The 23,761-nt window shown below is 43.2% G+C and overlaps 1 protein-coding gene across 1 annotated transcript; it reads left to right on the top strand.

The window, feature by feature from the left end:
* Window positions 1-766: 766 nt before the first annotated feature.
* Window positions 767-21,864, top strand: GLRX3 (glutaredoxin 3). The gene is made up of 11 exons (XM_081863325.1): window positions 767-917; window positions 2,848-2,956; window positions 8,667-8,741; window positions 9,402-9,603; window positions 13,592-13,764; window positions 13,850-13,911; window positions 15,150-15,207; window positions 16,804-16,856; window positions 17,964-18,003; window positions 18,087-18,179; window positions 21,591-21,864. Exons 1-11 carry the CDS (start codon window positions 835-837, stop codon window positions 21,639-21,641), a joined length of 999 nt encoding a protein of 332 aa, XP_081719451.1. The 5' UTR covers window positions 767-834; the 3' UTR covers window positions 21,642-21,864.
* The last annotated feature ends 1,897 nt before the right edge of the window (window positions 21,865-23,761 follow it).

Raw genomic sequence — 23,761 nt, 5'->3', positions numbered from 1 at the left:
TTGTAGGAGGGCAGGGTGGTGTGGTGGGGGCGGGAATAGGCTTCAGCAGTGGCGTAGCGTGAGTTGTCAGCATCCGGGGCAAGGCAAGTAATTTGCGCCCCCTAACCCGTGGATTTGTGCCCCCTAACCCTAACCCCCAGATGTTGTGGCCGGTGTGGCCGGCCCCCTCTGCACCCCCCACGCTACGCCACTGGGCTTCAGGGAGTGAAATTATGGTCAAGTTACTTCCATGACACAGAAAGTGGAAACATCATTCACTCTCTGTCACAAGCAACGTTATTATAAAATCCTGAACAGTGGAATGGATGTACTGTACCCATCAATTCATATAGGAGCTGCCTGCACAGCGTGTTCTCCATTGCATTTGGTCTAGGTGGACCAAGATCTGAGTCGGTGTTGGACAGTTTCCTACGTTCTTCAGACTGGCTGGGTGTGGGTGTGTGCACACAACTGCAAACATGGATAGATCCCGTGCACCAACATTAAAAGTCCCAGTAAAGTTTTAGTGGCATTTGCCTCTAAGCTATGCACTGCCTCAAGAACAAGGCGCGTTGGCTACACCTGCATAAGAGTTGTGGGCAGGCCGCTTTGGAACCGCAGGGCTTCATTTCTCACTAAGCCGCATGCGCGAGATTTCAGCAAGCGTTCCCGAGGCTGAATCGGCGAGTGAGGGGGAAAAAAACAAAACAACAACAACCCTAGAGCATGCGCAGTGAGGCCGCCTTAGCGGAGGCGATAGGCTAGTAGGCGACCAGTGCGTTTAGCACCTCCCAGTCCCCATCCCTCCCTCCCTCCCTCCCTCGCTTGGCGGCGGCGCGGAGATCAGCACCAGCCATGGCGGCGGAAGGAGGAGCGGCAGCTCTGGCAGAAGCGGCGTCCGCCGACCAGTTCCGCGATCTGCTGCAGCAGCCGGGAAGGTACGTTGTTGCTGCCGCCGCTGCCTCCCCCGGCTTCCAAGCTCGGCTCCGAGGCTGGCAAACAACCGCAGCCGAAAGCGGGTGCAGCAGCAGCAGCAGCAGCGCCCGCTGCCAGGCCGCCGCTCCGTATTCACACGTTCACTTGATGCGGGTGTCCATTCCGACGTTTTGGGCCGCTGAGCCGAATGGGGGCTTTCTCTCCAGCCAGCGTTGCTAGGAGTTCAGCCATCATTATCCCGCCTTGTGCCCTCCCCTTACCCTTCTCACGATCGAGAAGGTTGAAGGGTGGCAAGAGTTCTTCTCCTGTGTGGGGATAAAGGAGGCTTGAAAGTCTTACTTCTGAGTAGACGGGCTTCGGGGGTCGTGCTCAACGCCGCCGTAGTCCTTCTGAGTAAGACGCCTAAAGTAGGCTTACTTTGTGCGCAGTTTTACTTCCTAGAAGTGTGCGCTTATAGGGTCCAGTCCATAATCGTGTGAAATATAAAAGCGCCTCTTGAGGACACGTGTGTATGGGGGCGGGGGCGGGAGCATGGTCTTGGCTCCCCCACAGGACAGAAGTTAAGGAGCAGGTCAGATCACATAAATGACACTGCACCAGACTTAAGTGCTGGTACTTTTTTTTAAAGGGATCTGCACACTTTTCCTGCTGTATGAGTGTCTTTGCAGGCTACAACTTTATAGTATTAGAATGTCGCCCCTTTTTTACTATCCTGCTGAGTAATAAAGGTGAGATAAAAGTTCTGCAGCTGGCTTCCTTTGTGTGCTGAGTACAGTGGAGGGCTAGATTGCTAGGTTGCTGTTCTGCCAGCTCAAACCACTTGCCATCATGTATTTCTGGTTTGCCTGTGGCTATGAGACTAGTGTTTAAAACACAAGGTTGATACACATGTATTGGAGAGATTTGCACACCCAACCAGGAGGGAAAGATGCCCCCGCCCTGTGATTGGGATTTCTCTTTCTCAAAAAAAGGGGATTTAAAAACACTATGGATTTCTGCTAGCATGACCTGTGAAAAAGACCAAGAGTGTTGGAAAAGAAAGCCCTAGTTGTTACCAACTTTTCTCTGTGGAACCTCTATAGGACTGTTATTTATCCATCCCATGGAATGATGATGGGGTATAATGGATTAACGTGAGGTGAATTAACAGGTTCAGTTTGTACCTTCTAGTGTGGTTCTACAGGGAATTGCTATTTTGGAAGTCTTCGCTATGCAATCTCCCACTGAGGGGCAACACATCATGGTTGTAAAATACCTGGAATATGTAAATGGGATATGTGGCAGTGAGTGAGAGTTGAATTTGGATCACTGCCTTGAGTAGAACCAGAAGGCAAGCCACGGGGACCATTGGTTTGCCATATACTGTGATATGAGCAATCCTTGTGGCTGTGTACCAACTGTCTTCTCCCATTGTAGCAGAGGTGAGCAAACCAGTAACTTTTCAGTTCACCCTAGTTTCCCATTTTGTCTGAACCAGGAAACTATGGTTAACGGCTTTGTTCCAAAGCCAGGGTATTAAGCCATGGTTTGAAATTGTCTTAAAACATTCTAATGCAATCAGAGGCAGCTAACTATAGTTTCCAGCTTCTGGTTAACAGAAAACTTCCTCCCTGTCTCTGCTTGCTTGTGTAAAGGAAGATGTGCACACAGCTTGTACATATCTTGGCTTTTTAAGCTGACAGAGAACAATCTAAATGCAGCCATGGAGTCAGATCGCTGGTCTGTTTGGCCAACTAATCTCAATTTTGACTGGAAGTGGTTCTCCAAGGTCTCAGGCAGAGAGATCCCTTTTCTGTCCTCTTCCCGAGATCTTTTCATGTGAGATAACTAGTGATTAAAGCTAGAACCTTTCGCCGTGACTCTGATTGCTTTTATTTTACATTGTTTTGCTGGCATCTGACCTCTCTGTTTTCCCTGTTTATTTCATCACAGGTCTTTAGTGGTGGTTCATTTTTGGGCCCCATGGGCTCCTCAGTGTGTTCAAATGAACAATGTCATGGCTGAGCTAGCAAAGGAGCATCTACAGGTTGCATTTGTGAAAGTAAGTTGAACTGACATTGTGTTATCTGCTTTTGATTTAACATGAATGCTTGCTGTGTGCATACTGGGAAAAGGTGGAAGCGTAACTACTCTAGCTGCTCCTCCATTGCTTAAAACCTTGGAACTTGGCAACTTGGGTCTATTGTGGCTTTGCAATTGCCTTGCTATTCTCTTTCCTTAGTAGTACAGTGGTACCTCAGTTTACAGACACTTCAGGTTACAGACTCCGCTAACCCAGAACTAGTACCTCAGGTTAAGAACTTTGCTTCAGGATGAGAACAGAAATCGCGTGGCGGCGGCAGTGGGAGGCCCCATTAGCTAAAGTGGTACCTCATGTTAAGAACAGTTTCAGGTTAAGAACAGACCTCCAGAACAAATTAAGTTCTTAACTTTGAGGTACCACTGTAAGTGTCATAGACTCTTCTATTCCCTTACTTTAAAACTACAATAACTTATTAAAGCTAATTGGTGACAGCGTCGAGAGTAGGGGCAATGCTTAGCAGCCTAGGAAATGCCACAGTCTGTAAAATTATCTCATGAAAGTCAGTGGGAGGTGATTGAAAGAAATGTATTTTCAATGGGGAGGTGCATGCATAGAATTATAGACTTGTAGAGTTGGAAGGGACCCTGAGGATTAACTAGTCCAACCCCCTGCAATGCAGGAATATGCAGCTGCCCCACACGGGGGTCGAACCTGTACCCTTGGTCTTATCAATACCATACTCTGAGCTGCACACACACACACACACACACACACACACACACACACACTTATGCCCTGTGATCGAAGCTCCTACTAGATGTGGAAAGCAAATCTGGACCTGGAAAGTGGGGCCTGTGCCTTGATGCTGATGGTGGTATGGATGATGGGGAGAGGAGAAATCTCCACAGTATGTGAGGAGGGAGAGAACCTCTCCTTACTTCAATGCTGTGGTCTTTGGTTGCCTTAGAAAACGCTGAGATGGCGCTTACTTTCTGGTGAAAGCGTGGACTCAGTGGTTGTTTGCAAGCATCAGTATAAAAACAGGAGGTAGTGTTCTGTAATAAGGAAAGCTGATAGAAAGAGGTCTGGTGAGACATAAGTAGTCTATGGCTAAGATCTGAGGGTGCAAGCAGGTCTAAGAGGCTTGGTATTCAAAATGTTGACATTAAATAGCCATCCAAAAAGTATCCAGCTGTAATGCTAATACTCTTTTTTTTCTCATTTAGTTACTTGAGCTAGCACTTTTAATACAACTCCCAGTAGCTTTTTTTCCTGTAATGCAATTGACTAAATCCTGATCTTCTTATCTGAGGGATTTAAGAGAGTAATACTACTCTTTTAAAAAGTCCCCCCCACTTGTGTGATTAGATGCTGCTGGTTGGGTAAATAGATATTCTCTTAATTTGTGTTTTAGCTACTGATTTCACCTAACAAAGATACGTAAGTTTTTGGGTTTGCATAATTATGTATGGTGGCTGTCTTCCTATGGTAGATTGAAATCTGGATTTGTGTAATAATACTTGTATGTCCCAGAACCAGCACTCTGGTAGGTAGGAAAAGAAAAATGTGCTAGTTACAAGTGCTGTTCATCAACCCTTCATTAGTAGTTTGGATTAAAACACCCCTATCGTGCTGAAAAACAAACATTAAACTTTTATGTCAGTATTCCTCAGCTCCATGCTTTAGGAATTCCTCAAACCATGATGAGGTGTCAATTGCCATGTGGCCTACCCTATTAATTAACCCCAACCCCTCTGCTCATGGAAATATCTTTGCAAGATACCTCGTTAAGGGTTGTCCTGAGCAACTGTGTCACTGGCCTGCTTCCTCGTAGTTGACTTCAACTAATGTGAGACACAAGCTTGTCCCTGTGTATGACCAGTTGATTTGCTTGTCCACCAACTCCTCACAGTGCTTTGTGCCATATGAAAATCTTACAGTGGTTGAACTGTTAGTGCCATTCAAAGGGAAGACCCAGGGTTCAAATCCCTAGTCAGCTATGAACTTCACTGGGTGACCTTGGGCCAGTCATCACCTCTCAGCCTAATGTACCTCACAGGATTGTTGTGGGCTTTAAATGAGGAGGGGGAGAGCCATGTATAACACTCCAGTCTCATTGGAGAAATAGTTGGGATACAAATGCAATAAACAATAATAATGATAGATTACGCCCAGAAATTGATATTGGCCCAGTTTACATGTCACATCGAAACCGTAGTTAAAAACAAACTGTGGGAATGTGTATGTTGCTGAGAAGTTCCTACTTCTCTGCTGGGAAACAAGCAAAGGTCCGGACTGTTTTGCAATCTGAACTCAAGACTCATGGCTTATTTCTTTCCAAGCAAAACCACCAGCGGTACCCAAGATTTGCTCTTGGCCTGCTTCTTGTGATTTGTCTCCTGGCGGTGTGGCATCAGCAGGAACAGGAAAGTAGTGGAATTAAATATTTCCAGCAGTGCACACTAGCACAAGGTGTGTTTATATTAAACTACAGGTCATTTTTAACTGTGGTGTAATGTGTTGTGTGAACTGGGCCATTAAGATGCCCCACCATGACACTTAGAACATAAATAGCTGTGACCGCAGTGTTTCAGCCAAACAGCTTTGGTCTTGATGTATGGTATGGAACAGAACTCTGCATTATTGTACTAGTAGTTCTTGTAGTTGAGTAATGTGTCGTTAAGTCACTATTGGTAACAGTTAGCTACAGTAAGTAAAGTCCCATCATTGTGCAAGTCTATAATGGTATTGCCTGAAGTCAAATTAATTATAAAATTAATACGTTTGCGTGGTAGCGATTAACTGAAAATAGATGGGGCTTTCAGTGAGTTACAGTGAGGAAAGATGAAACATGAAAGTACAACATCAATTATGCTAAACAGAAAAGAGAAAAGAAAGCTTATTGTCCTTGTTTGCCAGAGATGTAGCTGATTTGCCTTCTGTAGCTCTGCCACCTCAGAATGGCTAGCTACATCTGTGGCATGTAACCTTTTATTGTAGTAAGAGTTCTTTTGTTTTTTTAAAAAATGCATTAAAATACTATAGAAACCACACCACAAGTAGTCCTAAACAAAGTGAGGGCAAAAAAACATAAATAAAAGTCTGCCTTCTTGCTGCTGTTGTTAAATTTACTGCCTGCCCTCCACCAGCAGGTCGTGTTACAACAATTTAAAATTCAGTATTGAAAACAATGAAAACAAATTTCAATCACAAGAATAGTAAAGGTAAAGGACCCCTGACAGTTAGATCCAGTCGTGAACGACTCTGGGGTTGTGGTGCTCATCTTGCTTTACTGGCCGAGGGAGCCGACATTTGTCCGAAGACAGTTTTTCTGGGTCATGTGGCCAGCATGACTAAGCCGCTTCTGGTGAAACCAGAGCAGCGCATGGAAACGCCGTTTACCTTCCCGCCGGAGCGGTACCTATTTATCTACTTGCACTTTGACGTGCTTTTGAACTGCTAGGTTGGCAGGAGCAGGGACTGAGCAACGGGCGCTCACCCCATCACGGGGATTCGAACTTCCGACCTTCCGATTGGCAAGTCCTAGGCTCAGTGGTTTAGATGACAGCGCCACCCGCATCCTGAAAATGCACACCAAGTTTCAAAGCCAGGGTGAAGAGGTGCATCTTCAGCATTTGCTGAAAACTGTATAATGAACTTCTGGAGAGAAGGAATTCCATCACTTAAAGGCTGCCACCACAGAGAACCGTACCTAAGATGTTGTTGTTGAGGAGCTTTCAAACATTGATCCCACTTATATACTGAGTTGATTCAGTTATGTTGGGATGGAGTTTGTCATGAGCACCTGGACACTTGAGTCACCTCTAGGTGCCACTGAAATAAGCAGAGATGCTTACCGTAAGAGTCAAATGGCTAGGCACAGGAAAACCTGCACAATAATGTTCCATTTCCCTAATAGTAGGAAATATTAAAGCTTTATGACCTAACAACAGAAGGGTGGGAAATTGATCCTGATCATACAAACATAAAAAATTAGCTGGAATTGCTATCTTTCCACAGTCAAGGTTGTTTTCTTTGTTTTATTGCACCTTAAGTAATACGCTTTACAGTGGTACCTCGGGTTACATACACTTCAGGTTACATACGCTTCAGGTTACAGAGCCCGCTAACCCAGAAATATTACTTCAGGTTAAGAACTTTGCTTCAGGATGAGAACAGAAATCGTGCTCCGGCCGCACTGCAGCAGCAGGAGGCCCCATTAGGTAAAGTGCTTCAGGTTAAGAACAGTTTCAGGTTAAGTACGGACCTCTGGAACAAATTAAGTACTTAACCTGATGTACCACAGTATTGAAAATTTGCATCGACGTGTACTGATTTTTTGTAGTTTCAGGATAAAGTGCAAGATGTCAATGTGACTTTGGTCTCCTAATTTATCTCTCTTTACCCCTAATGTCTCATTACCCTTTATCTTCACAACAGATAGTCACCGGGTTTTCTTTAAAGTTCAAGTAGCTCATTCCATCTTGCTGTTTCCACTTACAAATCGCCATGTATGCGTGACATGAAATTCACTTGGTTTAAGACAGCTTAAATGTTGATAGGCCTCCCAAATGCTGTGAATCTCCAACAATGAAGAACATGAGAAGAGCCAGTCACACATCTAGACCAGCTTCCTGTTCTCACAGTGGTCAGCTAGATGCCTATGGGGAGCCTAGAAGCCAAGAGCTGAGCGCAATAGCACTCTCACCCCCTGCATTTTCCAGTAACGGGTATGCAGAAGCATACGTCCTCCCAAAGAGAGCCTCTGTTCTAAGGGCATAGGAACATAGAAAGCTGCCTTACACTGAGTCAGACCCTTGATCTAGCAGGGAAATCAGATGAGCTGTGACCCTTCCCCAGCTCAGAAACCCCAGTGAATACTGTGTTTAAAAGATATCTGTTTTAGGATATCCACAAAACTCATTGGGGATATCGGCATTCACATGCTAATGTCAACATTCACCAATATTTCAGGCATTCACACATGTATATCACATGCCAGAATTAATGTGCTCTTAAGCAAAGTACCCTGTCTGCCTCCCGTTTCCCAGCAGTCATATAGGCCTTTATAGTTGGATCATATGTGTCTCCTGTGTCTGTAAATGGAAATGTATTTGATATTTGCATTTTCTACAATTTTGTATGATGATCTGTTTAGGTTTCAGGTCAGTAGTATACTAATATCTAGCAGTCTTGCAAGAGTTAAAAACAAAAATTTAGCAGGCATCAATCGTTTATTAAAGAAATACTCCTTTTTTGCTTCATAATTTGCAGAAGGCTGCAAATGTCAGTCATGATGTACTGCCTCTTGAAATTAGTCAATAGAGCAAACAGCAAGAATTGCTGTGGGCAGAAAATAAGCACTGTAATCATGACATAACTGGGGTCAGTGATTTATGGATTTCAATATAGTAGTAGCTGCATATGATTGAAAATTTACTAGGTCACTAGTGCACCAAAATTTTTATTCACAGCCTCCAGGCATCTTTTGAAATGTGCAACAAAATAAAAACCTCTGAACCTGTTTTGACACTGCAGGCTCAGTGGATGACAAGCCTTCCCTGTGAGTTTCATTTAAATGCAAATGTGTCACAAACTTTTGCACTGAAATCCTTTTTAAACATTTAACATGACTAAAAGAACAGTGTAGACAAGATCAGCCAGCACAATCTAAACTATAAATAAGAGCTTGAAAACAAAAGATGTTTTATGTTTGTTTGTTTTTAAGCTGGAAGCTGAAGCGGTTCCCGAAGTGTCTGAAAAATATGAAATTACTTCAGTCCCAACATTCTTGTTTTTTAAGGTAAGCCTTTTTTTAGCTTGCTTACTTCCATGGATGCTTATGATGTTCTCTGTTCTCAGTGCTGGTGTGATACTTTGTTCAGAGGTAACATTTGATTAATTTAGGAATGCTGGGAATTGCATTCGTCTTAGCCATGTGGTGAAGGCCTATTTCAAAAAATTTGAAGCTACCCTACGCTGTAACTTGCAGAAACATTTTTTTGAGAAATACATTCTGCATCACCAGGCAGTTCCTGAATTTGAAACCTTTTAACACTGTTGGATAGTGATGTGGAGATGACTATTGATTGGTTCTTAAGCTCGTTGTGGTGATCCGTCCAAAATCCTTTTGGCAGGTAATGATATTGTTGTTAAAGCAAGTTCTAACAAAATTCCATTCACCAAGCGCAGAGCTTGGGTTAGTTAACCTACTACACGTTCTGGCCATGTGTGTGCTCCCTTCAGTTGTGTTAGCCCTATAGAAATGAGATTGTACACCAGTAGCACTCAGTGGATTTCTCTGGGGGCTTTTAACCTGCTTTGACTTGAATCCTACAAAATAACGCTTGTATATGGTCTAGCGAGAGAGAGAGAGAATGTGTGTTCAAATTCCAGTAGCTTTTTAAAGACTGTGCTTGTGAAGTTCATAATGTTTGCCCAAACTGCTGTTCTCTGTTGGTAGAATTCCCAAAAAATTGACCGATTAGACGGTGCTCATGCACCAGAACTGACCAAGAAAGTCCAGCGCCACGCCTCCAGCTCGACCATTCCGCCTGGCTCTAATGACAATGTGAAAGAAGACCTGAATGTGCGACTCCAGAAACTGACAAATGCTGCACCTTGCATGCTGTTTATGAAGGGAACACCTCAGGAGCCTCGTTGTGGTAGGAATTGTCTTGAATTTCTATTTTATTCAGCAGGGCTAGATACCTAAGGAGTATCTAATGATATTATATCTTACTCTTTCTATCTGAGTGGCTGCTATTCTTGTCACCATTGTTGGTCCACCCTTTGCGACAAATGGAACTGTTGTCCTAGGCTCCAGAGGGGATAAGTTGATTGGGATAGTGCTGCTCCCCTTCAAGGCTGCCTTGCACCCCATTAGCTGCAGCCACACTATAGCCTTTGTATTGGCCCACCATCTTGTTAGGTTCCGAAAAGTAGAATATGGTTGCTAGATCAACAGTTGGTTAGGCCAGAGGTTTAGGGCCTTAGAGTGGAGTTGGAATGGAGATGGATGGAGAATAATGGTGATGCAAATATAGGTTTCCACTGTGTCCAGGGCACCTAGCAGCCCAAGTCCAGCCATGTCCACACAGCTGTATTGCCTGAATGAGTTGAGGCTTAAAGCCACAGTCATCAAGCCAGAGCACTGTTCTCAAACTTTTTTTGTGCTTGGGTCCAGTTCTAACTTTTTCTGTTTTCTGCCTCCTCCCCTTCAACAATCTATTTGTCAGTGTGCAGAGATCCTCGCATGCACCATGTTGCTCTGTAAGAATAGCTGTGTGCTGATTGAACAATGAAATTAAAAGGAGAGTAGAACAGGACATGTCTTAAAACCATGCAGAGGGAGATGTTTTAAGCAAGCAGCAGATTTTCAGGGTCAAGTGACAGAGTAGTTGCCCTCAGAAACTCAAGGTGGATCACTGAGGTCCATTGCACAAGCATCAGTCTGAGCAATACATACCATAAGAGACATAGCGTAAGCATTTGTTTAGGGATGTCAGTTAGCAGCCTATAAGAAAACATTTCAGAATCACTTCTTGTTAACATCCATTGGTGAAAATTAATTGACATTCCATCACTGAACCTGTCGGGTTAGTGATTTTGTTAAAGGACACATTGACATTTAGGTGGTATAACCCAAGAATAAAATTTTTGATTCCTTGAGCCAATTCAATTACTGAATCTTCTTTTTCTTTTTCTTCTGGAAATGGCTCTAATTATGGAATGTACTATCTTTTCATTACCAATAATGTTCATATACCACTTTATAAAAGAAAAATGAACTAAATGGAGATCAAGGTATGACAAATGGATTCCTAGGCCCTGGTAACTCATTATACATTTTTTGGTTCAGTCCCCACAAGCTTATAAGCAAACAGAGTCCCAGCAAGGCAAGGGCATCATCTTGCTGAAGTTGTCATTGAATTTTCAGAATGCAAACAATGCCCTAGTTAGGTTCCCCCCTTCGCTCTGAGACATAAAAATTCACCCTACTGTATGGGGTTGCAGATGGAGCAGTGGCTTCAGGTTTGAAGCTTGCATCTTAATATGGCTCTATGGAGAGCTTTAATATTTCCCATGTACAGATGCTTTCATGTGACATGGTGCATACGTAAGCACCACAGTGCGATACTGTGCTTATGCGGTTTGGTACCGGCTGCACATGCACCGTATGCATATAAGAGGGAGAAGCTGAGCTATTTGCGATGTGTTAACGCAGTGCAGCCTGCAAGTCCACCAGTCCAGGGGCGTGGGAGGAGAGTGTGTCTCTAGCAAGGTAGATATATTTCACTATCTCAGTGGTCTTTTGAGGGCAATTGCTGGTTGCAGTGGGCAGCAAGTTTCAAAAGCTGGTGTGATTTGCATGTAATCTGGGAGAATCAGAATTAGGGCAAAGTACTAAGGCTGAAGATAACATTGCTGCTCTCCTTTGCTGTTCTATAATAAATTGAATATATATAGTTCCCCCCACCTTGGGCTTAGAGAGACATTTGTCTTGACTGGGCTATATATCCATACACACCTCACTAGCCAATGCCGTTCATAATATGTGCCACAACTAACACAGCTAACACAATAGTAAGCAAGTGGACTGCTAGGACAGCTGTGTTGACAACGGAGGGGACTAGCTGTAGGGATGGTGGGAAGGGGCTAACCTATGGTGGCCCCCATGTTGCTGGGGCCCTGTCAGCCGTAGCCAGCACTGTCCGAGGCTCTGGGTGTTGTAGTCCGATAATGTACAGAGTGCCACAGCTGAGTGGCCCCAGGCTTAGGGTAAGAAAGCAGCCCCTTGGCCTTTTACTGGAGTTCAGCCCCCTCGGCTTGCAATACAGCTTCAGGCCCAGGAGCGGCTCAGCCAGGAGCTTCTGCACACCGCATCTTGTGCAGAAGAGGTTCCTGATGGATGGTGTCCAGGCTAATTTTCATACTAATAGCAGGTTGTCGATTGCAACGGAACGTAATTGGATCTTGGTGTGGAATCAGAAATCCTTGTTATGTCCTGCATTTCGCCACTTCCTACGGAAAGCCAATTCATAATAATGTTAAATGAGGTCTATCCCCTTGGCTCTGTGCTCACGGGCTTGTTGCTTGCTTACATCATTAGTATTATAATTGTACTTAGCTTCCTATCACTGGCAGCGCAGCGTCCGCACCACTCTTCAAGCGGCCTGTGTGTTCACGTACGCGCACTTCAGCGGCGCTTTCATTAGCTCTTGCGTTGCTCAGATGGTGTTTGCTCAGAAAGTCAGCCTAAACCTTTTGTTATGGGAATAAAGCAGTGTTGGCACTTTATCCCTAAGCATAACATTTCCAGTCTGCTACTTTAACCCTTAAAAATGAACCGCCACCAATCAATCTTTCTCGTCTGCATGGAGTTGCCTACAGCTAAAATGAAGCGCTCTCTTTCTCTCTCCTTCTCTCAGCCTCTTACAGTAGAAACAAGTTAATATATTGGCAGCAGAATAACCATCAGCAATCAGCCTGTAGCTGTTTACTAATGAACTCCCAGATGAATGGCGGGTTGGTGGTAGTGGGGGGGAAGTGGAATTCAGGATTCTTGTTTCACTCCAGGCTGTACAAGAACTTAATGCTTCAGTTGTGGAAGAAAAGCAACTTAGATGCCATATAAATAAATGCTACTTGCTCATGGCTCAAAATGCAGATCATGGAGACCTGGAGCTACAGCACATATCAAAAGTAATGGATGAATTTGTGAGATGGAAAATCATGTAAAGGTTCCTTTTGTCTGTATGTGCCTGAAACTTTTTAAAATTTGTTGCTTTAAATCCCATTTATTAGAACCTTTTGAAAATTGGTGTGAGGTGTTTCAGGTCTCACCAGGTAGAGCTACTTTAATTTATATACTGGATATTTAGTTGTCTGAGGAAGATAATTTTTCTTTAGGAAAGGATTTTAAAACAGCAGAAAAATATGCCAAACTTGATATGGGTTGTGGTTTCAAAACTGATATTTATGCAGGTTTATTACACTGATATTTATGCAAGTTGCTAATTAAGGAGTTAGGTTAACGTTGTTTTTCTGAAATTTGTGTGGTTGAAATATTTCTATGTGGAGAAAAATTGTGCAGACTTACAGATTTGGGACATGCAGTGCTTCAAACAGTTCAAATATCAAAATTTCATATTATAGTTAAAAAAGGTAGATTTTGTTCAGAAATTGAACTGTATGATTTATTTGGAAATTAATTCTATTTAAGCTGATAGGACTAATGCCAACTCCCTATAAGTTGAATCTGCATTCTTGAAAGTGGTTTTTTTAAAAAGGGGATTGAAGCAATATTCATTATGTTGTAAATATATCTACCTAAATATTAAAATAAGAGCCTTGGTTGGATCAAAGCATTACATTTATCTGCATGTGCATTTGGGTTTGATTTTGCCTAAACTGGACAACACACTTCAAAACAGAGCAAGCAGCAGGACAAGCTCTGTAAACTCAGCTCTGTAGTTTTTGCTAGGGTATGCAATTTGTATAAACATTGTCTTCCTTTGAGATTTACCTTTTTTGTGGGGGCAGCAACACGTTAATATAAGCTGTAATGTAGACACTAGACCACAGTTTTGGGTAAAATTAAAGCCTTGTTAAGGTCTGTGCTTTTCTTTTTCTTTTCTCCGTAACCTCCAGGCTTCAGCAGACAAATAGTGGAGATTCTTAACAAACATAACATTGCGTATAGCAGCTTTGATATATTTTCTGATGAAGAAGTACGTCAGGGCCTGAAAACCTACTCCAGCTGGCCTACTTACCCACAGTTATATGTAGCTGGGGAACTTATAGGCGGGCTGGACATTGTTAAGGTAAGAAAACAAAAGATCTGCATTTTCAGTAACGTAATTTTAAAATAGTGTTTGGTTTATGAGTTTGAAATAATTTTCTTTTCAGGAGCTTGAGGCTTCTGGAGAGCTGGAGACAACCTGTCCAAAGGCACATAAAATAGAAGACAGGTATGATACATTTTACCTCTTTTAAAAAAAATATTGCGAAGGAAAATCACATATTCCATTAGTGATATCCCCGTTAAAATTATTGCTGTGTAGGATTACTGTGTGTAGTACACAGAATTCTGTGCCTTATGGTTTTCATTCACCTTCATTTTCCTTGCCCATCTGCTGCACAACAGCCCTGTAGAGCTGCCAGCCAGATCTTGCTACCTGATATTTGCTGCCACCTCACCTTTTTTTGGGTCACCTTCAGCCCCAAAAGCAAAGGGGTAAAACTGGGGATATTTTATTTTTTGTTAAATTGTCTCATCCTGTACCAGCATGCCTCTCAACTCCAGCCAATCCCTTGCAATTTACACAGAGTGCAATCCAGCCCTCTGCTTCTCCCCAATAATAGGGCAAATTCCTGACTTTGTCCAAACTGGTCTTAGACTTCCAATAATATGCAACCCAAAGTGATCTAGGTGTGTGGGGATTCCTGAATCCCGACGGTGGCAATTGCACACTGATTCCACTAGTCTAGTTGTGAAACTTGGTTAGAAATAAAACGTTGGGAGGAAAGCAGGCAACAGGTCAAGCAGAATACACAATAACCTTGTTGGGGACTCGGAAACTACAACTAATCCAGCCTATGTCTGCTAGACTGGTGACTGGGAATGGCCTCCGGGACTGTTTAACATTGGTTCCCACTACATTGGCTCCCAGTACCTTTCTAAGCACAATTCAAAGTGTTGGTGCTGAACTTTAAAGCCCTAAACGGCCTCGGCCCTCTGTACCTGAAGGAGCATCTCCACCCCCATCATTCTGCCCAGACACTTAGGTCCAGCTCTGAAGGCCTTCTGGTGGTTCCCTCACTGTGAAACGTGAAGTTACAGGGAACCAGGCAGAGGGCCTTCTCGGTAGTGGCACCCACCCTGTGGAACAACCCTTCCATCAGATGTCAAGGATATAAGTAACTATGCAACCCTTAGAAGACATCTGAAGGCAGCCCTGGGAAGGGAAGTTTTTAATGTTTGATGTTTTATTGTGGTGCAACACAGTCAGAGGGGCAGCCAATAATGATAGTGATAATCATAACAACGACTGTTACAATTATTATGATTATTATTAACTGGAGCACTGTGGCTCTTAAACCAGACAATTTTTTAGGCTAAATTCCTCTTTCGCCTTTTTTTACCCAGGTAAAAAATCCTTTAAGACTGTTCTACTTTATCTGTATTTCCCTCTGCCTCTTGTTTTAGGCTTAAAGACCTGATAAACAAAGCTTCTGTGATGCTCTTTATGAAAGGAAATAAGCAGGTAAGGCTCTTGGAAATGCTTTTAGCGCTTAAAATCCTTTAGGCCAGCTGTCCCCAGCCTAGTAGCATCCAGATGTTTTGGAGTATAGCTCCTATAAACCCAAGCCAGTGTAGCCAGTAGTTGGGGATGATGGGAGCTGTCATTTTAAAACATCTGGAGTGCACCTGGCTGTGAAAGATCATAAACGTAAGAACACAAGTTGAGCCCTGCTGGATTGGAAGACGTTTCATCTAGTCCAGCATTCTGTTCTCAAGGCGGCCAACCAGACGCCTGCTCAGAACCATACTCCCTCTGATAATGGAGGTAATGTAGTGATCATATGTGGGTGGCGTGGGGTTTTCATCTCTACACAGCAAGCCAACAGCTGCTGCAAGTAGGGAATGAAGAAAATACTTAATTTCACTCCTTCAGCACGGTTTTCTAGAGCAATTTCTAGAGCACGAAAACATTGAAGGTTTTAAAAAAGGATATGTTTTAACAGCATGTTAAAATAATACATTAAAGGCTTAGGAGCCATAAAGATACCTTTGCCTGGGGCTGAAATGATAACAGTGTTGGCACCAGGTTCCACCAATGGGGTGCCACAACAGAACAATCTCTTTTTCCTCTTCTCCTGACACCTTAGCTCAGAGGGTAGAATGGGACAGTTCACTTCTAACTTCCCTGCGTGGTCATATATAGATGTGTACATGGGTATACAGTGGTGCCTCGCAAGACGAAAATAATCCGTTCCGCGAGTCTCTTCGTCTAGCGGTTTTTTCGTCTTGCGAAGCATCCCTATTAGCGGCTTGGCGGATTAGCGCTATTAGCGGCTTAGAAAAAGGGGGGGGAAAGGGAAAAAACTCACAAGACTCGCAAGACGTTTTCGTCTTCCGAAGCAAGCCCATAGGGAAATTCGTCTTGTGAAGCGCCTCGAAAAACGGAAAACCCTTTCGTCTAGCGGGTTTTTCGTCTTGCGAGGCATTCGTCTTGCGGGGCACCACTGTACAACCACAGTCCGTGTGAACCATGAGGGGCACTGGCAACTGCGTCGTCATTGTGACAGCTGCAAAAAGCGCAGCCCTAATTATGCAATATGAGGAATGGGTTGCTATGGGAAATTTTTGCTCGAGCAGATGTTGATGGCAAATATAATTCATTCCCTGAGAATTCCTAAGGAGCTGGTAAAGTAGCCACATGTTTCGGTTTCTGATGATGAAGTGCAGGGGTGTGAAACCCCTTTCAAGGTGGTGTACATGGTTATCCATTTAATCCCCACAACAACCCGGTGAAGCAGGGTAGGCTGAGAGGCGGTGACTGGCCCAAAGTCATGGCCAAGTGGGGATGTGAACCCTGCTCTCCCAGGTCCTAGTCCAACACTCTAACCACTACACTCCGCCACACTGACCTCAGTTTCCATTAGCTCCATCTAGCGTGGCCAGCAATCGTCCCAGTACAACATCTTGAGAGCCACAGGTTCCTCATCCTTGGTGTAGCGAAGGTGGAAAATAAAAATGTTGTGTATCAATGTGCTTCAGACACTTACTTGGGATTGCTACATGCCACATACATGCACTGGAACATAATGCACGTCAGAGTTGTTTTTTCTTATTGCAGATGGCAAAGTGTGGATTCAGCAAGCAAATTCTAGAAATTCTAAACGGTACCGGGTATGTAAATATTTTTCTGCCTTGAATCTGTTCTTAAAGTAAGAGCACAGATATATAGGAACAGTGCTGCTAGATCAGACGAAAGGGCCGTCTCTTCCAGCATTCTGTTCTCTCAGTGGTCAACCAGAAACCTTTGAAAAGTCCACAAGCAGCACCTCAGCACAGCAGCAGTCTCCATTCGCAATAGTCTGTATTCAGTGGCACAGTGTTTCTGATACTGGAGGTACTGCCCCAGCCACCAAGACACATCCATAACCCCTTTTTAAACCATCCAAGTTGGTGGCTATTACTACAATATTGTAATAGCAAATGTCGTAGCACCTCTGAACTGTGTGAGGAAATGCTTCCTTTTGCCTGAGAGGTGCTACCTTGGCTGCTTTGCAGTGTGCCTCTACAGAAGCTGATCTTAGGAACATGTTGCATGTTAGTGTTAGGTGATCAGGGTCTCCCTTTGGTTCACCTCTAGCCTTCCCCTCAGCCTCTCCCCCACAACATCTGCAAATGGTGGAGCTGACCTATGTCATAGAACCATAAAATAATAGAATCATAGAGTTGGAAGGGACCACGAGGGTCATCTAGTCCAACCTCCTGCAATGCAGGAATCTTTTGCCCAACGTGGGGCTCGAAACCACGACCTTGAGATTAAGAGTCTCGTGCTCTACCAACTGAGCTATTCCTTGCCCAGTTAACTTCCATTTGCATAAATGGATTGGCCTGTATAGATTATCTGCTAGTCTTCAGTAAATATTTCTCTCTTTTATTAGGATATTTCACCAAATATATAGTATATTTTTCCTCTTCCCTCCCTGTCCCCTTTCCCTTGTGTGTCGTTTTTCTTTAAAATTGTGAGTATTGTGGGCAGGGACTGTCTTGTTTTAATTGATTGTAATGTAAGCCACTCTGGGAGCCCTTTTGGCCGAAGGGTGGGCTACAAATTCTCTAAATAAACAAATATATCACTACAGTATTGCAACGTCTTGCATTTTACTCTTGAAATACAGTCGCTGGGATCACGTTTACACTGATAAATAAGCGATAGAAATTAGAGTAGCTGAGTGAATATTCCTAGCCTGTATAATAAAACCCTATATTATTCTTTTTTTTTAGTGTTGATTATGAAACGTTTGATATATTGGAGGATGAAGAGGTACGTTGTTTGCTTGCACTTTTCCTGTCGTCATCTTTAAAAACTGCACCGTGGAAGGCTGACCAAGCATTTATTCTCTTTAGGTGCGGCAAGGATTAAAAAAGTATTCAAACTGGCCAACCTACCCCCAGTTGTATGTGAAAGGGGAACTCGTCGGAGGCCTGGATATTGTGAAGGTAAGCAAAGACCTAATAGTTGGCAGGTGTGTGTAATCTTCATTCTTAAAAAAAGGTCTTCCTAAATTTTGTTCTCATTTATATTGGACATGTTTTTATTGTTAGTCGCTCTTCGAACTGGTGGTGTTTCCTTCTTACATCCCTAAACAGCAAACACCATCACTTTGAAGAGTCATTAGCCAATAAAATCATGTCTTGGTCCAGGATCCCCAAAGAACCATCAATTTCCATATCATGCTTACCTGCTCCTTTCTCTTGTGTCGTAGCTGTGGCTGAGCCCTGGTCAGTTGGGTTGAGATCACAGCCATAACTAGTTGCACCCAGAACATAAGGAGAGGCCTGATGGATCAAGCCAAGGGCCCATCTATCCCATCATCCTGTTCTGACTGTGGCTAACCGGATGCCAGTGAGAAGCCCTCATCAGAACCTCACTGCAGCAGCACTTGCCCCACCTGTGATTCCCATCAACTAATATTCAGATGCTTGCTGTCTCTGACAATGGATGTAAAGACACAGTCCACTGTGGCTAGCAGCCATTCATTATCTTGCTCTGTGAGATCAGTTGAACCCCACCGTCCCCCTATTTTTTTTGCCGGCAGGTCAAAAAAGCATTTTTATTCTGGCAAACATTTAACCTGCCTTGGTTGGTGCCTTTTTTACATCCTTTAGAAACAATCCTAGTTGTTCAGAGGTTTTAACACAGCAGCCATAAATGCTATGTGATTTTTTTATTATTGTTGTAAGGTGCCCTACACAATGCAAACCCATCGGAAGGGCAGCGTTTAAATTTCCAATTTAAATCTCTCTATTATTATGCATTCCTCCCTGCCCAGCTACCTCTAGACTGATCTATCTCTGCGTTTTCTCTGCATTTTGAGTTTTCTTATTCCTTGTTTGAGCATCTCTCCCCTTTGTTCAGCCGTGGTGAGATGACACACACACACACACACACACACACACACACACACACACACATCCACACACACCCCTTTTTCTGATCCTTTTTTTGTTTTGAGACTGAGTGACTTAGTTGGTTTTTCCTGTGACTCTCATCATTAGCTTAATATATTGGTGAAAGGAGCCCTAAATCTCCAGTGTGCAACTAAGTTGCCTGCTAGTGCAGCACTGAAATGTATTTTCTTGACAGCAGTCACTTACCTTCCTGTAAGAACCATTTCGCCCCTGTGGGTGCATTTACAGCTTTTCATTTGGTTCTCAGTTTTAGTTTTTTGACGTTGTGTTTTCTTGAGTAAGGTGATGACATTTTGCCTAGCAAACTGTCTCTCATTCCTGAGAAAAGGTAAGGCTTTATTGTGTGCTTTCTTGAAAAGGCCCTAAGCAACAAAAATAGATCTGCATTTGTTAACTGCATCTTCTGATATATATTTTTGTGTGTGTGTGCAACAGAATAAGCGCAGGCTTCTAAACCCAAATACTCTTGAGCCTTTTCTTGTCTTGAATGTTTTATAGCCAATACCATAGGCACTGTAACTCCCGGGAAGACAGAATCAATAAATCTCATTAGGTTTTAAAAAGAAGTTGGTATTACGTTGCTCATGTATCCATTTTTTTTTAAAAAAACCCACACATTTATTTCTCGTAGTGCATTAAAGGGTTCTTTTTATATAATTTTTATAGAGATGGGGAAATTAGTCATGTTAATCTGCCTTTTTAAAGGGCATTGAATAAATTGAAGTTGACAAAATGTTGTTTAAAGTTAAGTTTAGTTATTTTAGATGTTTTTCGAGGTCAGCATCATTCTCTCATTCCCCCCCCCCAAATATAACTGTTAATAAAAAGTACATAAAGAAATCTATTTTATTATGCCCAGTTAAAGAACCTATTTTTAATCTATTAACCTGCCCAAGCTTTTTCTGTTGACCTTACTAAGATTATATTTTTTATTTTTTATTTCTGGCATTTGCCTGCCGAATAATAGATCTAAGTCCCCAAAAAAACTTCTTAGTAAGAAGAATACCAAAAAAAATCATAAAAACATTTGAAACATAAAAGTTCTGGTAGAGAAAGGCCTAAAACCAAATTCTCAGTATAATTTAAAATACACTATACGGGCAGTGGAATAAAAGTTTAGATTTTAAGATGACAGCTTCTAAAAGCCTGGGAGAATAAATTGTTCATTTTAAACATTTTATTGGTGTTATATGTTAATAATAATCATCTATTGGACTTGTTAGTCCGTTGTTACCCAGAGGCCTCCAAGTAACAACATATTTGAAAACATTAATAAATAAATAAATTTATGGTATAATATATTTATACTAAATTTATATACCATAAACATAGAACAACCACCATGACAAACCAACCATAATGATGGTTTTATATATATTTATTTTTATTTAGCTGGTGTGTTTTAGTCATATTTTACATATAAGTGGACTTGCACACCACATGGAGAATTTTCTTTGAGCCACTGGTCTAAAAAAATCCTAAAGAAAAATAAAGAAAAAGTCATTTACCTGGAACCAAAAAGACCATAAAGAAGGCAGCAGGTGAGCTTTTCTTGGGAGGCTATTTCTCAGTGGGGTGGGCTCTGCTTCACTTCACTTGGTGGTGCATTTTGAGAAGGGGCTCTTAAAGAGGAGAAACCAGGTAACCTGGTCCAAAGGAATGGCGACACTTTGCTTTTTCAAAGCATAGCTAAGACCAAAACTGTTTGCTTCACTCTTCCCTCCCCAATTCCCAGCAGTAGAAATACCTAAAACAATGATGGCATCCTGCTTGTTCTGTTTTGCTAAATGCCACGAGGAAGAGGCATTGGGCCAATACTTTTGGTGGCAGCCATTCCTTGGCACTGTGCAAACTCGGATTAACATGGTGTGCTTTCCATGTTGAGAAAGATAACAAATCTCTCCCTGCTCATCACGCTTGCCCAGATTCTAGAGAGCACGTTAAGAGAGAGGATGTATACTGAGCAAAGCCTCATTCTAGAGCTAGCTAAAGGTGACAGAGATGCCCTTCTGCCATGCGCTTGCCCTGTGGTCCGTCTGTCAGACAGCTGACACCTGCCTCATCTGCTACGCCTGCCCCATTCTAAGGAGTCTGCAGGGGTGACTGCTCACTGCTGCAGCTGGGGCAACTGTAATTGTCTTCTGCAGTCTCTTCTCTGGTCTCCTGGCTTCTACCAGAGAGATGGTTACCAGTTGTGGGACTGGTAGGTCCATAGATGACCAACGTCTAAAGCAACAGAAGTTTTTGGGTATCTCACTGTCCTCTTGTTAGATATGCAGTAATGTAGCTGCATGCAAAACAACAAAATCGCTTGATTAGGGGTAATGGGAGTTGGAGTCTTGAGGGCACCAGGTTGAGGGAAGCTGAATTACAGGCTAACTAGAGTTCTTTTGGTGACACCAGCTTCTGAATGCTTCCTCCCCTTTTTTCTGTTTCCAGGAACTAAAAGAAACTGGTGAATTGGCGTCTACCCTGAAAGGAGAAAATTAATGCATCCCAAGGACACGTTAATGAAGACCAATGAAATATAAAATGTATGATTGTTCGTTGCACTGGAACAATTCACGATTTGCCGGAAGGAATAGAATGCCGGTTTCTGATTTCCTGCTCATGCTTCGCAAGGCCATACTACAGGTGTATGTAATTGTAGGTTTTCACCCTAAATGTAAAGCCGTAAGCATCTTCAAATTGAATTAAAGTTGGAAGCCAACAATGCCTGTGGTGTTCTTGCATACTTTTCATTTTTCCTCCTGCACACAAAATTGTTCAGCATTTGTAAAATACTTGTGGACCTCACTCACGTCTCCTGTGGCTCATTGATCCTTTCTGTTGGGCTCAGAGTATCCTGGGATTTTTGAACCCACACTTGGATTCAGAAGCCAGCCTCAGAAGAAGCTGCTATCCAGCATGCTGTTGTTTGAGCTGCATCTCTTTGGACCTTCTTCAAATAAGTGGCAGCAAATAGAGCAGGAGTGGGGAGCACCTATGGCCCTACAGATGTTGCCGAACTAGCAACTTTCATCAGCCCCATTCAGCATGACCAGAGGCCATGGATGATGGGAGTTGTAGTCTGGCAACAGCTGGGAGGTTGCACATTCCCCACTCGAGATAGAGTATTGGCATAGGAACCAGTTTAAGGAGGTTAACCTGGGAAGATTATGAGATGAAGTAGATTGTATTGCCCACTACAGCAGTTGATGAATTCTTCCTGAAGCAATGGACTAAGGCAGGACTAGCTAATCTAGTGCCCTTCAGATGATGCTGGGCTGCAACATACATCCTCCCTTAGCATTGGCCATATTGCCTAGGGCCCCTTACTAGCCAAGGAATGTACACGGCTGATAGTTAACTCTTTATTCTCAAAGATAACAGTGTTTCTACAGCTCTGGATACCAATCTTGTGTCTAGGCAGCTATTCCCAGGTTGGTATTGTATGCAGCAATTGCCACTCCTCCACCAGTTTAGGTACCTCTCATTGAAGCGCTGCACACATGCAGCCGGAGATTACGCCCATGTGGCAACTTCCACTGCTCATCCCTTTTCAGTCCCCTCCTGGTTCTGGGAGACAGTGGTGCAAGAGAGGCTGGGGAAGCACATGGCCCTTCACTACCGTAATTTGGCTCTTCCTTTTCTTCTGACCCATTCTGTGCTCCACCCTCCACCTTTGAAGTGTCCCCTGCCTTTGGTTCATGCCTCCTGGCTAGTACAGTTCCCCACAAATCACTGACTCGCTCTCCAGAGTCAAGACTCCAGCCCTTCTTCCCCAGTGCACACTTGTCAGCGTCCTGCCAGTCCCTGACACTATAATCTATCTCCCTTCTCCTCTTACCTCCATGGAGTTCCTCAAATGCAATCTCTCATTCTGCTACACCCACAGAGAATGCCCTCCCCAGGGCCACACACAAGCTTTAGAGAATGGTGCAACTACAAAGAGGTCCCCTCGCTGCTGATGTTAACACCCTTGAGGGTCTGTAGGGAAGAAGGTGGTCTGGGGTATTTGCAGCCAAAGTCATTTAATGCTTTAAACATTAGCATGGGCACCTTTAATTAGGCCTGGAAATGAACTGGCAACTAGGGCAGGTGTTTTAAAATGGGTTATGTGAGTTTTGAATGGAATCCCAGTCAATAATCTGACTGTTGGATAAGACATCTGTCTCTGCAGTCATAATAACCTGGAAACTACTGTTGTCATGGTAGTCAATTAAAACATAAATAAATCCAAAAGCCACAGTTGAGTAATAATCTTTTATTAAGATCAGCTAAATTGCCACAAAACAGTTAATGCTGACAGTGTGAGTGCTGGTGCAATTCCAAACTCTGTAACCACCTCTCTAGCTGCTTGAATACTTACTGATGGTCAATTAATGATCATCACCAAATCTGGGCAAGCCCCTCTAAAAGCAAAGGTGGTCCAAGCATTGTTAGAAGTGTGGGTATCAGATTTATCATGCTAAGTACAGGGAAGCACACTGTGGCAATGACTATGCTGCTAATTCGGCCTTCCCCAATCTGGGTAATTTGGATTCCATCTCCCATCAGCTAGCTCAGCAAGTCAGTGATAATTGGAGTCAAATTCCAAAACATCTAGATGGCAAACTGTTGGGGAAACC

This window comes from Podarcis erhardii, assembly GCF_964252035.2.
Source record: "Podarcis erhardii genome assembly, chromosome: 5".
Classification (NCBI taxonomy): Eukaryota; Metazoa; Chordata; class Lepidosauria; order Squamata; family Lacertidae; genus Podarcis; species Podarcis erhardii.
This window is presented reverse-complemented; position numbering and strand designations above follow the sequence as displayed.